Here is a 16,066-nt window from a genome sequence, read left to right as displayed (position 1 = left end):
CTTCAAGGGAAAGTTCCTTCTCCCTGTCTGATTCCTAGGCTGTAATATCCCAGGACAGGTAGTGCCCTAACATTTGCATCTCTTGAGGTGAGTTCTATAAACATCAGAAAAGGAGAAATTCCTGAGTCACTCAGTGTCAAGTTGTGCATGCAGGTAGCTCTGAACCCTCTCTGTGCTTTTCACAAACCATTCTCTGATGGGATTGCTGGCAGTGGGACCCTTGAGTCTCATTGCAGAGGGCAGGATGCAGAGTATGGGGGAGGTGAGGTCATTTTATCCCACAGCATCTTGTGGGGGCTGGATCTCCTCAGAAGTGGCTCAGTGGCGGTTTCTGACCCTGCCCTGTGTTCTGCTGACTGTGGTTGGGTTGCTCCCTGCATGCCCAAGTGTGAAAAACGCCAATCCCTCGTGTTAAAGTTTTAAAAGTTTAACAGTAATCAAATAGTTCTAAAAAGAGTAATAAAAATTAGAGCAATAAGAATTTGGACAATCAGAGTTAGGACAATAAAGGGACAATAAAAAAGCAAAGAATTAAGGACATCCAGGCATTCTGCTCTGCCACAGAACAGGTTTTGCTAACAAAGGATTAATCCTTAAAAGCAATATCCTGTTGCATATTCATATATCTCATACACAATGCAAACATTCCTTTCAAACTAGGGATTTTTCTGTTTATTGTCAACTTCCCCCCCTCATCTTGTAATCAGTCATCTCAGTCCTCATGAAGTCTGATTCTTCCTGATAAAGGGGCAGTAATTCTTCTCTTGGGATTTTGGGTGTCCTGTTGCTGTTATCTCTGTGTAAATCATTTCTTGATTTTCTTGTTCATTTCTTGAGCTAGTTAGAAAAAATATCTTACATCACGTAGTTTCTATTTTAATATGATGTTCTAGCCTAAAACTACATTTAACACACTACTTAAAAAGGATTAATACAGTACTACAAAACAACTTCCCAACATAACACCTATTATATTCATTTTAGTATTTGCAAACAGTCTATCGTATAATGTGCATTTTCACACCAAGTGAGCTGAGGTGAGCTGCAGTGCAGAAGGAATCTCATGCCCAGGTGTCTCCCCGAGCCCTGATCCCTCTCTTTGTGTTGCAGTCCTTTCTCCATGTCACCAGCCATAGGAATTCTGGACGCTGGTGACACCATGCAGGTGACAGTGGGATTTCACCCGCTGACCACGGGTGACCACTGCGGGTCCCTGGCAGTGTGCTGCAGCACAGGTGAGTGCTGGGCCCTGCACGGGCACAGGACAGTTCTCCACCATCACTCCCTGTTGTCCCATCCCCCTCCATTCCCTCCTGAGGTCCCTCCCCTGTTCCAGCTTTACCCCAAAGCAAACTGAGAACTCCTTGGTATTTAGGGGCTTGATCAAGTGGATCCCCTCTAACAGGGCTAAGAGTTTTGGACTCCTGTTTTGCTGGGAGTTGCTGAGTGGAGGAAGGAGGAACCCTGATTCTCCACTACCATGTGGCTATGCCTGGGTGAAATTTTATTTCATTCCTGGGCAGTGCTGTAGGTGAGGTGTGAGGTTTCCATCAGACTCTCTCCAATGCAATGGATTGTTTGCACACCTCTGTCCCATATGCTGCTTCTCCACTGGCTTGTCACAGACCCTTTGTCTGTGTGGCCCTCTACACATTTATTTAGCTCCTGTCTAATAACATTCTCAGGCCCTCGAGTTCCTGTTTGGTGGTGACAAATCAAATTTTTCCTTGTCCCCATTTCCCAGGCAGTTCATGCTGTTTCAAACCTCTCATATCTATCTCCTGTTTGATTTCTAGACTGAGGAATCCCATTCAGCCTTCATATGGAAGCTGCTCTGTGTTAATCTTTCCTTAAACTTATTAATCTTTCCTTTGTCTGTTTTTTATTTAATTTGAAATGCTGCAGCTTGGTTTTTGAGATCAGAACAATATAAAATATTTCAAGACTGGTGCTGCTGTGGGTTTGATGATGATGATTTTCATGGTGTTCATTTTGTAGTGCTTTGTCAAATTGCAGAGCCAGGCTGGTTGTGTTTCCTTGCCTGTGTCCCCTCCTGCTGTGGGCTGTCACTTGTTCCTCTGGGCCTCCTTTTGCTGCCCACATGCTCCCAGGCGTGTTTGTTGGTCAGCAGCAAGGGATCCAAGGGATCAGGAGAGACAGGAGTCTCGTGAAATGCCCAGGGGAGACCCTGGGCAAGCCAGGACTGAACAGGGCTCCTCAGTGTGATCTGAGTGGGTCACTGGAGCACATCTGACAAATCTCACTGTGCATACTGTCACCTTGGGGCCAAATCTCTACAAGCACTCTCAGAAATAAGGTGGTTTAGGAGGTGCCCAGGACACCCTCACGCTGCGCACACAGAGCTGTCAGGACGTGATAAATGGACTGATCCACAGAACTGCTAACACAGTTAAAATCTGTGACATTTCCTTCTGTGACCTGTGGTTTGCTCTGTTCCTTGTGTTTCCATCAGCAACTGAGCTGAGCAAAGTCTCCCCTTTGCTTTGTTCCAGGTGAAGAAAATATCCACACAAACCTCCACGGAGATGCTGTAGAAGTCAATGCTGGGTTGAGCACAAATTCCGTGGAGCTTGAGAAGACTTTCATCACCATGTCAAGCCACAAAACCATGTTCATTGAAAACAGGAGTAACATCACAGCCCACTTGCAGTGGAAGGCTTTTCCTACTGAGAAAGGAGAGATTGAAGAGAAGAGGAGGTTGGTGTGAAAGATGCATTTCAGTGCGATCCATGGCCCAAGACTGAAACTGATGTGTGGCCTGAGGGGGGTGTTGGTGCTTCTGAATGGTTTAGGCCAAGTAAACCATGCCTGGCACTGGGGTGTGTGTCCCTGGGCTTCAGGAGCTCAGCACTTGACATTCCAGTTCCATTGATACTCCAACCAAAGGATGGCATTTTGGGAAGGGAAGATTGGTTGCGATGACTGGATTTCTTTAAGTTCTAATTGGGCTTTTGCCTCTCTAATCTTCTTCCTACATCACCTGGCAACATCCTTAAACAGTTCACCCTCTTTCCGTAGGGGATACACCCTCTTGTTTTCCCCTTAGTTCCTTCAAAAGCTCCTTGCCCATCCAGGCTGGTTGTCTTCCCTGTCAGCTTGTCTTTCCACCCACAGGGACAGTCTGTTCCTGTGCCTTCCAGACTTCTTTCTTGAAGTATGTCCATCCTTCCGGGACCCGTTTGTTTTTAAGGGCTGTTGCCCAGGGTACTCTCCAAATCAGTCTCTTGAACAGGCCGGATCTGCCCTCCAGAAGTCCCCAGTGGAAGTTTTGTTGATGGCCCTCCTTGTTTCACCAAATATTGAGAGCTCTGTTATTTCACAGTCACTGTACCCCAGACCGTGGTGAACAGATGAAGTTCATTTAGTCATTAGGGAATTTCCTGGTGATATCCAGTACCTGGACCCCAGGGACGCCTTCGGGAAGGACGTGTGGCCCCCAGCGCGGACCGCTGCCGGCGTGCCAAGGGGCCGAGCGTGCGAACGGAGCGGGCCCCGCGAGAGGCCCCCACCGGTAATGATCCTTCCACAGGTTCATCTACGGAAACCTTGTTACGACTTTTACTTCCTGTAGATAGTCAAGTTTTACCGTCTTCTCGACGCCACCCAAAAAGCCTCATCGATCGCGACAGGGGCCCCACGGCCACGATCCTGGGACAACACCGGGAGCGCGGGGGGTGCCGCCACCCACCCACAACCGAAGGCTCCCTTCAGCTAGGCAACGGCAGGACCGGACCACCGGGCCGGGAAGGGGGTTCTCGGCCCCCTTCGGCCGGGGTACCCAGTCTGAGCGTGCGAGAAAAGTGCTACCGACTGGGGCACGGGCCACCGGCTTTCGCCCACCTCGCGGCAGTCGGCTTCCCCCCCTCCAGGAAAAAACAAACGGAAATAAAATACGGGGTGGGGACGGCATGACAAAAAGGCACATGGCAGCGCGCGTTCGGCAACGACCCGTGCTAGCCACGGGGGCCGTGGGCCCGGGCCGGGGGTCATGGCACGCGCCTCTCGCTCCCCCACCAGCGCCCACCAGCAATCTCGGCGCTCTCCCTTCTCTCTCTCCATCCACCATCGCTTCCACTGTGGGCCCGCGCACCTTGGTCACGCGCTTCTCGGTGCCGCGGCTTAGAGCCGCAAGAGATAAAAAAAAAAAACCCGCGGAGGCCAGGTGGGCACACCCCCACTCTGACAGCACCCCGGCACGCCTAAGGAAAAAAACCCACAGACCTGGGTGGCAACCCAGCCCGCCTGGCATAAGCGGCTCATTCGATCCGTCCACGACCGAGGTGGGCGAGGCGCCGCTGCCTTGCCCGGGACCTTCCGGACGGCTCTCTGTCGGGTTCCGGGTCCGTGCTAGGGCTGGCTGGCCACCGCGGCCCGCGTCGGCGCCCCTCAAAAATTCCGCCCGCCACGCGGGTCCCCGGCTTTAGGCCGAAGAAGGGGGAACGGCCTCAACAACACAGGGCCGGGGCCGGGGCGCCACCACCCCGGCTCCGCGCCTCACGGGGTGACCGCCGTCACCGAGCCCCTCGAGCCAGGTGGTGGGCCGAGGCCAGGCCGCACGCCCCACGGCACGTTTCCGCCGCCCTTCCGACACCCTGGACATGCTGGCCAGCAGGTCGGGAGCAGGGAACGGGATGCCACCACCTTGGCCCACCAGGCGGCACTCGGGGCTCTAGGGCAAGGCCCGGGAAAAGGCCCGGACGCGTCCAGCCTCGGCTGCCGGCCGCTGAGGCGAACCAACAGCCCAAAAAGCCAAAAACCGTGCCCGCTGAGTGGGCCCTGGCTTAGGGCCAGGCAGAAAAGGGATGTGGCGCCGCCGCCTCGCCCGCCGCCGGTTACCCAGGGTGGCCGCGCCCCCTTCAGAGAGCCAACAGAAGCCGGGCCTGAGCGGGACACGCCGGCAGCCTCATCTTTCTGCCTCGCCTCGGCCGGCGAGCGGCTCTGCGATCGTCTTCCGCCCTTCTCTCTCGCCTCTCAGCGCTCGTCTTCCGCCCTTCTCTCTCGCCTCTCAGCGCTCGTCTTCCGCCCTTCTCTCTGGGTCTTTTTCAGGATCCTCTCTCGCCCCTTCTCTCTCAGCCTCTCAGGATCCCCTCTCAGCGCCCTTCTTTCTCGGCTCTCCAACTGTACCCACTTCCCTGGGCAGGACGGGAGCCGGGACGAAGCCATGCAACTCGTCCCGGCTAGGCGGAGCTCCCTTTGCCCCGGCGACCGCAGGCGCAGCCGCCCTGCTCTGCCTCAGACACAGGCACTAGCTCAACCTGCGGGGATGCGGCCCGTCACCTCGCTCCCATAGTACGGACAGACGAGTCCAAAGGCGCCCACGCCTCCAAGAGGACAAATGGAACTTGACCGGGAAGGCGCGCCGCCGCAGACCTCCTGCTACCATGACATCGCTGGAGGCGGCCGCCAGCAGTGACCCCTTGGTGAACTTCTGCGGCCGGCCGCGACAACAGGTCTACCCGGTGCCTGCCGAAATCAGACTAAGTCCCGCCGGAGCGAGGTAGACCTGTTGTCCCCGGTGGGCCCCCGCTGCCCGGGGACTGCGCCGACCCCTGGCGGCCCAGCACCGGGGTAGACCTGCTGTCCGCCCGGGGAGCCGGAGTAGACCTGGTGCCCAGCTAGGAGCCGGGGTAGACCTGTTGTCCACCTGGGCAGCCGGGGTAGACCTGGTGTCCACTGGGGAGCCGGGGTAGACCCGATGTCCGCCGGGGCAGCGGGGTAGACCTGTTGTCCACCACAGCAGCCGGGGTAGCCCATGTGCCCACCCGGGGATCCGGGGTAGACCTGTTGTCCGCCAGGGAGCCAGGGTAGACCTGTTGTCTGCCCAGGGAGCTGGGGTAGACTTGTTGTCCACCGCAGCAGCCGGGATATACCTGTTGTCTGCCGTGGCAGCCGGGGTAGACCTGGTGTCCGCCGGGGAGCCAGGGTAGACCTGTTGCCCGCCTGGGGAGCTGGGGTAGACCTGTTGTCCGCCCGGGGAGCCAGGGTAGACCTGGTGCCTGCTGGGCAGCCTGGGTAGACCTGGTATCTGCTGCAGCAGCTGGGGTAGACCTGGTTTCTGCTGCGGCAGCCAGGGTAGACCTGGTGTCCACTGCGGCAACCGGGGTAGACTTGGTGTCCACCTGGGGAGCCAGGGCAGACCCGGTGTCCGCACGGGGCCGCCCGCCGCCCAGGCGCCTCGCCAAGCCCCCGGCGGCCCCAGAGTCCGGTCAACGACAGGAGCTGGGACCGGGCCAGAGCCGGGCTACACCGGTTGTCGCCCGGTCGGCACCCGCCGCCGGGCGCCTCCCCATGCCCGGGGACCCCGTTGCTGGGGTAAGCTCACAGACTCATAACGGCCCGGAGCCGGAGGGCTCTATCAGCCCCCGTCCCACCCAATGAAGCCCCCACTATCAAGAGCCATCCGTCTTTTCGATTTTTTTTTTTTGCTGTTTTGGGGGGGTCTTTTTGTTTTTGTTTTTGGGGTGGGGTGGGTTGAGGGGGGGAGGCTTTCTTCTTTGCTTTGCTTTGCTTTGGTTTTTGGGTTGTGGGGTTTGTGGGGGTTTTTTAGGGGGGGCAGTTTTTTTGGTGGTGTCCCCCGTCGTCCCCCCCCCCCCCCGGTTCCTTTGCCTTTGTTTGATGCCGAGTTTAGAGGTTGGGGGATTTTTTTTGGGCAGTGGGGTGGGGGGCTTGTGGTTTGGATTTGGGTTTTCTTGGGTTTTTGCCCCCCCCTTTTTCTTTTCTCCTTTCCTGAAAGAACAGCTGTTCTGTTTGCTTGGAAGGAGAAACCTATCCGGGGGGTGGGGAAAAAAAAAAACAACCCCAATATTGGCAAATGTTATTTATTTTCCTTTTGTATCCAGCGCACTACCAGCCGAGCCGACAGGCAGCCTGCGCCCTGTGCTCTGCCTGCTGCTGACACACCCAAGTGTCAAAAGAGTGCCCCCACCCCTTCCCGTCCCCTCACCTTTTTCAGGGGGGAAGGAGGGCGTGGGAGCAGGCAAGCGGGCCCTCCAGAGCGGGACACACCGCGAGGTGCGCGTCGCCCGCCTGACACGCGCTTGCAGGCCCAGCCTGGGCCATGGGCCCGGGCATCCCATGGCGGGGGTCGGTCTGCCCGGTAGTCGGCGCCCAGGGGGCGAGGGCAGCCCGGGACGACAGGTCTGCCCTGGGTCTCTGTAGGCTTAGTCCGGCCGGGACAACAGGTCTACCCCATGCTCCCCAGAGGCCAAGTCCGGCCGGGACAACAGGTCTACCCTGTGTCATCCAGAGGCTAAGTCCCACCTGGGACTACAGGTTTACCCCAGGGCTGGACGCCTGGCTGAGGGGCGGAGGGGCAAGGTCCGCTCCGTCCCTCGGCGGGTCTAGGAGACCTGGTGCACCTGGCACCCGCCAGCACGGACGGGAGGGCTCGGCCCGGGCCAGCTGGGGCAGCCGCACAATCTCTCTCTTAGAACCGGCAGCGTGGTGCGCGGCGCCTGTGGCCTCGCCACTGCTGCCACTGGCCGCCCAGCCAGATTTTTATGAATTAAACAATCTCTGTCCCTACTTACTATGAGCTACCTAAGTGGCTTGTGGCTTCCCTACCAACCTAGCTACCGTCAAGTTTATTGGAAAATATACAAAAAAGTATAAAACCCTTTACAAAAATGAAATACAAAGAAAAATAGTACAAACAACAAAAACAAATCTACAAGAAAATTCAAAATACAAAAAATCATCTACCCTGGCAATCTTCTGGCCCTACTGGCAAACATATGTACAATGTCCACAGATGATAGAAGCGCTTCTGTGGAGAAAGTCTTTGCTACCAATTCCTGCCTCGATTTAGGGAGGCCAAGAGTACTCAAAAGTTCAGAATTTCCCTTGTACCATTTCCCCCGCCCCCCAAGGGGAAAGCCCATGAAAACAATGTCCTTTGCATTGGTGAGGTTTCGTACCTCGGTTTCCAAATGTTTGTACTTGTTCACTTTCTCTGCAGCGGCTTCTTCCAGGGAAGATTTGGTTGCTTTGTATCGTATCGTCACATCCACGACAAGTGCACGAGTGTCTTTCACAAATATCAGGTCTGGTTTGTACAGTTCTATGGTGGCATCCCTTATGTGTGGTTCTTTGTACACTACCCAGTCCCTCTTCTGCGCCTCCTCAATCAGCCTCTCACAGATGTGATTGTGCCTCTTGATTCGGGCGTCCTGCGTCACTTGGCAAAAGCCGACGATGTGGGCCCACGTTTCAATGTCCGCAGCGCAATGTCTACATGTCTTGATGGAACTATCCTCTCTACCCCGTGAGAGAAATTCTCTCGTGGGGTAGACGTTGGCCCTGAGTTGTAATGCAGTGAGGAGTTTCCTGTGAGGTATGCGTCTATAGTACTGAAGCCAATAGTTACTAATTTTATCACTTTCAAAATTCCTAATTCCACGGCCCTGGGAAACTAATTTGGTCCATTTTTTTAATTCCTTTCTCCTCCAATCACATGGTTTAGGAAATTTGCTTTTCAGGATCGGTGCTTCCCACTCCGAAGTTGTGTCTGCACTGTTGGATGGTTCTGTCGCCAGCAGTGCTTCCCAAATCGAGGGCGTCTTCTCGCTTTCCCCTCCAGCTTGAATCCATAGTTTCTTATACATTTGTTCCATTTGATCTTTCTCTAGGAAATTCTTCATTGTCTCATCCGAGGACTGCGCAATCCGATGCAGCCTTCGGGCTTGCACACTGGGGATCAGCCCTGCCAATTTGGTAACACCCAAACCGCTGTCAGTCATGCTCGAGTACAAGATGGCATCGCAGGTGCACGAGGGCAGGTGCAGCCAGTCCTTGACCGCTGTTCGGATTTTTTGGTCCAGGGCTTGGAGGGCCCCTGCCTTCAGTTCTGAGTGGTCTGCCAGGTAGGTCAGTCGAGGAGTGGTGTATGTTTTGAGGATATCCAGCTTTTGCAGAAGTTTAAGTGGAGCTTGATCAATTTGTTTGAGCCAGAAGTCTAGCTTTGCGGAGAGATCGGGTTTTGCTATCCCAGTCCAGGGGTCAAACTGCAGGCCGAGGTACTTCTCAGATTCTCCGGGGTCAATCATGTTCAGGGGTGTGCCGTTGATGGTCCAAGCAGCGCAGTTATTGACGGCGTAAGAATCCTTAGTGGGCTTGATGTAAAAGCCGTGGCATTTTTCCCCCTGTGTTTTGAGACCGGTGAGATTGCAGAAGGTCTCTAGTATTGCGATGTTCGCTTTCATGCTTTCCCAGGAGTCGCTCAATAAAACCAAGTCGTCTGCAAATGCCATTGCTGTGATGCTGCTGCCGTCTCGTTGGTATCCTTTGCCACACTCTTCCAGCTTGCCCAACAGGGGCTCTGTTGCTGGGTTAAATAAAAGGGGGAATAGTGGGTCACCTTGCTTTACTCCCACCTTGATTTGGATTTTGTCCGTGTGTGCGTTCCTTTTTGTGGTGATGTACGTACTGATGTTCTTGTACATATTGTTCACCAGGCCGAGGATGTGGGGATCCACTTTTCTTTGTTGCAAAGCATGTATGATGTGCTGGTGGCTTACTGTATCAAAGGCCTTGGCAATGTCCACAAATACAACACCCAGCGGTCTGTGCTCTCTTTTGGCAGTCCAAATTATAGTCTGCAGTAGTTTCAGGTTCTCAGAGCATCCTGCTGCTCTGATAAAGCCTCTTTGCCTTGGGTTGAGGGGCACGCGTTACTCAGCCTGGCTGTTATGATCCTGGAGATGAGTCTCAGCAAGATGGAACTGATCGTGATAGGCCTCCAGTTATTATTGTCCTTTAAACGGTCCAGTTTGATTAATTTAGGAATTAAAACAGTCCTGCACCCCCTCACCATGTCCGGGAGTTCCCCAGATGTTAACCATAGGTTGAAGATCTCGGTGGTCCAGGAATATCCGGGATCCATCTTCTTGATGTCCCCAAGAGTAATCCCATCTGGACCCGGAGCCGAGCCCTTGCTCATTTCCTGCACATTTTTTTCAATTTCTTTAGCCGTGATTAAGTCCCTGAAGGCACTGTTGTCAGCCTTCCCGTTAATTTCAAAGTCCCCAAGGCCAGAAAAATTACCAGGTGTTTCCCACCTGCTTTTGAATACCGAATAAATTTCGCTGGGTGATATATCACAGGACAAGCATTCCATGTCGTCCAAAACAATTTTAGCTAGTTTCCCCCTGTCCAGGTAGAATAAACACTGGAAACGTAGGTAATTACCTCTTTGGATCGCCCTCTCCTTCATTCATTTCTGAAACGGCTTTCTTGGCTCCTTCTCCTGGGTCCCCTGTTTATTTTTGTAATTTTTCCCACGGGTCGCTGTTCTTATCTGGCTTATCGATTCCAAGCATCCAAAGCAGTCCTTTGATGTTTGGTTAACCACTGGCTGGATTTCCTGGCCGTCCATTAATTGCTTGAATGCTCCGGAGAAGGTGTTAATTGCTCCAGCTGATAAGCGTTCCTCGAGCACCTTGTGATAATGAGCCTGCAGCTCCCCCACCCTCTGCTGGTCGATGGCTTCCCGGCAGCAGCTGTTCTTCTTATCAAGGTGTCCCCTTATCTTGGCCATTGTTTTCCCTCCGGCAGCTGTCCTTCCTGGCAGATGATCCACCCCAGGTTCTGTTCCCAGGTCCTAGCTGCTCTCCTGGTGCGATGACTCACCCCAGGTTCCTCATCAGTCCCACCTGTCAGCTTCCTGGGCAGCAGTCTTCTCTTGTCGCTGATTTGCTTAGCCCTTTTGGTTGTCAGGTGTTCGGCAATAAGCTTATTGATGTTTTTGTTTCCCTCGAACTGTGCCTTCAATCTTATCAGCTGTTCTTCCTCCTCTTTTGTCCAGCATCTTTTGTGGGCTCCTCTCTTTGATGTTTCTTTCGGTTGGGAAGCAACGATCCTTTCTTGATTTCTTACTGATGGATGTGCCAATCTTTTATGTTGTCCCAGGCCAATTTTAGTTGTAAAATCTCTGCCGCATGCCTCACAGATCCACTCGCCTGCTGGAGCTTTTACAATTTCTGGACCCCTGCATTTTGCGAAATGACAAACCACACTATGATAGTTAGTATTTTCCTTTCCACATTTCACACACCGAAAGCAAACCCTCCTTTTCCCGTGCAACCCCTTTAGATGTTCGATCAGGTTCAACACAGAGTTGACCCGGATACCACAGCAAGGACAAGGTGGATTTTTGTCAGGAACACTCACCCTCACGATGTCATCTGGCGTTTGCTCCCTGGGCTTACCGGGCACTGGAGGCAATGTTTCCAGTGTGCTCACACACGCCTTCTCCCCCCTTTCCTCCTCAGGTACAAACGTTTCAAAACTGTCTCGTGGAGGGCTAGAAAAATCTAAATTTTCTCCCACACACGGTTGTGGTGCAAGTTGTTCGTACACCTCAGGCAGCCTGCTCAACACCTCCCAACCCACAGAAAAATGAACACCCTCATGCACATGCAAGTCTGACCGATAGAGCTCTAAAGGAAACTTTACCAGCAAATTCAATTAATTTTCTGCCAAATTGGTGGGTTTAGATGTTAAGTAAAGTTTAGACAACAGGTCTACCTGCTGGGGGTCAGAAAAATTTGTGCCGGGTAGACCCCTGGACAACAGGTCTACCCAGTCGGAGTGGGAAGTCTGAGTGTCCACAGATACCCTGGACAGGCAGACCGGTGGGCCCCAGACCCCCTCCAAAGGAATAGATCCGGATTTTGTACCTTCGAATTGAAGTCCATCTCCAAACTTTTTGCCCCTCTCTGAAACCGGGGGGCCAGGTTTCAGACAAAAAGCCATGTAGCCCTTTGCCGAGGAATTTGTTTCACCGCATTTAGTAGCTGTACTGACCCAAGCTGCCTCAGGAAAGTCACAGCCACGTATACCGTGCTCGGATGGGAGGGAGGAGGTCGCGGCGGAGGCACTCTCCCTCTGTCCCGGGCCGGTGGAGCGCCCAGGGCTGCCAGAAACGTGCGCCAGGATCCCGCCGCCACCTGGATCCCGCCTCCGCTGCCTCCACCGCCGCCGGTTGCCTTTCCCGTGGACACCAGGTCTACTCCCGCGACCTGAGACGGCAGCAAATGGGCCTTCCCCCTCACCACGCGCCCTCGCGCGCGGTGTCGGGAGACCCGCCGCCGCCTCCCCTGCCAGCGCAGCCAAGCCCCCGCCCCACATATCGGGCCCGGGACCTGTGCAGAGGGAAGTCGAGGCCACGCGGCCCGGCGGGGCCTCTCTCTTGCGCTGGCAACATGCGGCCCTTTCGGCTCACTGCCCCAGCCCCTGGACTCCGCGTATCGGGTCCAAGACCCGCGCGGAGAAGAGCGTGAAGGTGGACCGTGCGGGCGCGGGCGCCCTGCGGGCCCGCGCCACCGGGGACCCCTGTCAGCCCCAGCCCGCCAAGGAGACCTCGGAGGAAGAGAAGGAAAAAGGCAGACCGCGCCTGCAATGCCGGAGGTCGCGGCAGGCTGGCCCCTGAGTGTTCGAGAGAGAGACCTAGGTGACAAAAGCTTGTGTCGAGGGCTGATTCTCAATAGATCGCAGCGAGGGAGCTGCTCTGCTACGTACGAAACCCTGACCCAGAATCAGGTCGTCTACGAATGATTTAGCGCCGGGTGCCCCACGATCATGCGGTACGCGACGGGGGAGAGGCGGCGCCACCTCCGTCCGCCCCTCCGTTCCCAACCACGAGCGGCGCTCCGCACCGGGCCCGCCCGCGGGCGGGGGGGCGGCCGGCTATCGCGAGCCCACCGAGGCGCCGGCGGCGCTGCGGTATCGCTACGTCTAGGCAGGATTCTGACTTAGAGGCGTTCAGTCATAAGCCCGCAGATGGTAGCCTCGCGCCAGTGGCTCCTCAGCCAAGCGCACGCACCAGGGGTCTGAACCTGCGGTTCCTCTCGTACTGAGCAGGATTACTATTGCAACAACACATCATCAGACCTGTCTCACGACAGTCTAAACCCAGCTCACGTTCCCTATTAGTGGGTGAACAATCCAACGCTTGGTGAATTCTGCTTCACAATGATAGGAAGAGCCGACATCGAAGGATCAAAAAGCGACGTCGCTATGAACACTTGGCCGCCACAAGCCAGTTATCCCTGTGGTAACTTTTCTGACACCTCCTGCTTAAAACCCAAAAAGCACAATATCTACAGAGGCAAAAAGTACTGTAGATGCCAGGGCCCGAGCAGTCCTCTCTAGCCTCGTTTTAGAGAGGCCAAGGGTCGATAGCAGCTCAGCCTTTTTGCCAAACCATTTACCATGGGCCCCCATGGGGAAGCCAGCATAGTCTATATCTTTTACATTAGTCAGATGTTGGATCTGTAGGTGAAGGCGTTGATACTTCCTCACCTTTTCTGAGGTGGCCTCCCTCAATGAGGAGTCAGAGTGCTCGTACCTCACTGTCACGTCCACCACTACCGCCTTGGACCCCTTAACAAAGATCAAATCCGGCTTAAACAGTTCATTAACTTTATCTCTCAAGTGCAGCTCCTGGAAGACAGTCCAATTCTCCGCCCTAGCCTCAGGCTAAGTACCTCACAGACGATGTTATGTCTTTTAATCCTGGCCTCCTGAGTAATTGGACAATTGCCGACAATGTGGGCCACTGTTTCAAATCTAGCTCCACAGTGTCTGCAGGATCGAACAGCTTCCTCATGCCTACCCCTTGCCAGGAATTCACGTGTCGGGTAGACATTGGCTCTGAGCTGGAGGGCTGTTATAAGTTTTTGGGGAGGTATGCCCTTATACTGCCTTATCCAAGCATTACTGATGACATCATTCACTAAATTCTCAATACCGTGGCCTTGAGCAACCAGATGTACCCACCTCTCAAACTCAATTTTCCGCCAATCGCAGGGTCTTGGATAGCGGACTTTGGAAGTGGGTGCCTCCCACTCCGACTGGGCCTCAACACCACCACCACCAACCTCTGGTAAGGGTTCCCAAATCGACGGGATGGACTCTTGTCTCCCTCCTGCTTTTATCCATAGTCTCTCAAATACCTGATCTAGCTGTTCATCCTTTAAAAAGCCAACAAGAGCCTCATCCAAAGATTGAGCCAGTCTATGAAGTCTCTGCGCTTGTATGCTTGGAATTAGCGCCGCCAACTTGATGATACCCAAAGCACCATCCTTAAAACTCGAATACAAGATTGCATCGCACGTTACTCGGTGGGAGGTGAAGCCACTCCCTGACCACTTTCGAATTGACATGTCAAGGGATTCGAGGAGGCCCACATTGACCTCTGTATGGTCGGCCAGATAGATCAGTCTCGGGATGGTATAAGTCCTGAGTATATTGACCTTCTGAAGAGGCTTCAGGGATGAACACCCAATCCGCTGGAGCCAGTCTGCAAGTTTCTCTGGTAATCCAGAATCCGCAAAACCAGTCCAAGGATCAACCCACCTGCCAAGATATTCCTCTGAACTCCCTGGGTCGATCATGTTTAGGGGGGATCCATTTATTACCCATATGAGACAATAGTTGATGGTATATGAGTCCCTGGTTGGCTTGATGTAAAAGCTATGACATTTCTCCCCCTGAGTATGTAGACCTGTTAGCTGACAAAAGGCCTCCAAAATTTTGATGTTACGTTGCATGCTTTCCCAAGAATCACTCAGTAGCACCAGGTCGTCAGCAAATGCCATGGCCGTAACTTTCCACTCTCCATGCTGGAACCCTTGACCTTCATTTTCGAGTTTACATAGAAGGGGATCCATCGCCAAATTGAACAGCAAAGGTGACATAGGGTCGCCTTGATTGACACCCCAACGAATGTAAATGGGATCTGTTTTATCCTTTCCGATGGAGATGCACGTTTTAATGTAATGATACATCTCCCTTACCAACTGCAACACATGTGAATCCACACCTCCCGGCCTCAGACCTTCAGTTACATGCTGGTGACAAACAGTGTCTAAGGCCTTGGCAATTTGTCCACAAACACCACCCCCAGGTGTTTATGCTCCCGCTTTGATCTTTTAACCACAAGTTGTAGCAGCTTGAGGTTCTCGGCACAACCCGACGCGCAGATAAAGCCCCTTTGCCGGGGGTTAATGGGACATGTCCAGGACGGTCTCGCAGTAGCGATCCTGGAAAATAGCCTAATCACCGTCGACCCAATGGTGATAGGCCTCCAGTTATTGATATCACCAAGTCTGCTCACCTCAACAGACTTGGGTATCAAAACCGTCCGGCAGTCCCGCAGCGCGTCTGGGATTGTACCGGCAATCAACCAGAGGTTGTAGATCGCAGTCAACCGGGAGAGCATAGGGTCTTTTTTAATAAGATGACCCAACGTAATCCCATCTGGTCTGGGAGCGGAGGTTTTACACATCTCACTCAGGTTCTTACAATTTCTTTCTTGGTAATCAAGGCCTCAAACATGGTATTATCAGCCTCCATATACTGAGGAAAATTAACAAGGCCACCAAACTCGACAGATGTATCCCATCGCTTATTAAAGTGTTCATGGACAACACCAGATGGAAGTAGGTACTGCAAGGCTTCCATGCTGTCCCAGATAATACGCGCAAGACGCCTTCTATGCAACTCGTATAACATCTGAAATCTCAGAAATTTACCTCTCTTAATAGCCCTCTTTCGCATCCAATTAGCTGGTCTTTTGGATGCCTTCCAGCCTCTGGATGCCTGTGACTTTCGACCCTTGGAAGCAGATTTAACATTCTGGCCTGCCCCAACCAGAACACCAAGAAACTCATCATAAACATCGTTCACCACCTGCTGTGGATCTTGCCCATCAAGAACCTTCCTGAAGGCTTCCCGGTACGTAGTGAATCTGCCTGCCGATAACCCCGCCTCGATGACCCTGCGGTACTGGAGCCTCAAGTGACCCTCCTTACACGACTTAGCAGACCCGGGGCCTTGTACAGCCCCGCCCTCTGGTTCAACCCGATGTTTAGCGAAGGGACCTCTCGCCAGAAGGCACCGCTTATCGCTGATCTGCTTCGCGGTTTTAGATGGCATGTGCTCCGCAATAAACTGGTTAATATTGCGATTACCGGCAAACTTTTCCACCAACTGCACCAGGAGAGCCTCCTCCTCCTCAGTCCATACACATCTGTAAGCCCCTCGA

The 16,066-nt window shown here is 53.7% G+C and overlaps 1 protein-coding gene, 1 long non-coding RNA gene and 1 pseudogene across 2 annotated transcripts; 1 reads left to right on the top strand and 2 right to left on the bottom strand.

The window, feature by feature from the left end:
- LOC132334705 (zinc finger protein 850-like) overlaps positions 1–16,066 on the bottom strand; it is a 1,130,993-nt pseudogene that overhangs the window by 164,365 nt on the left and 950,562 nt on the right.
- On the top strand, positions 118–2,964 carry LOC132334873 (uncharacterized). Its single transcript, XR_009488517.1, has 2 exons — positions 118–1,235; positions 2,514–2,964. It is a non-coding gene; the product is annotated as an uncharacterized LOC132334873 (long non-coding RNA).
- Positions 12,473–16,034, bottom strand: ENOSF1 (enolase superfamily member 1). Its single transcript, XM_059860824.1, has one exon. It carries the CDS (start codon positions 14,805–14,807, stop codon positions 13,449–13,451), a length of 1,359 nt encoding a protein of 452 aa, XP_059716807.1. The 5' UTR covers positions 14,808–16,034; the 3' UTR covers positions 12,473–13,448.

Source organism: Haemorhous mexicanus, chromosome 16 (genome assembly GCF_027477595.1).
Source record: "Haemorhous mexicanus isolate bHaeMex1 chromosome 16, bHaeMex1.pri, whole genome shotgun sequence".
Taxonomy (NCBI): domain Eukaryota; kingdom Metazoa; phylum Chordata; class Aves; order Passeriformes; family Fringillidae; genus Haemorhous; species Haemorhous mexicanus.
Note: the sequence above shows the minus strand (reverse complement) of the source record. Positions and strands in the feature narration are given on the sequence as shown.

Excerpts from the sequence above, each read along its gene's own strand:
- ENOSF1 (XM_059860824.1), bottom strand. The coding sequence starts at position 14,807 with ATGTATCATTACATTAAAACGTGCATCTCCATCGGAAAGGATAAAACA.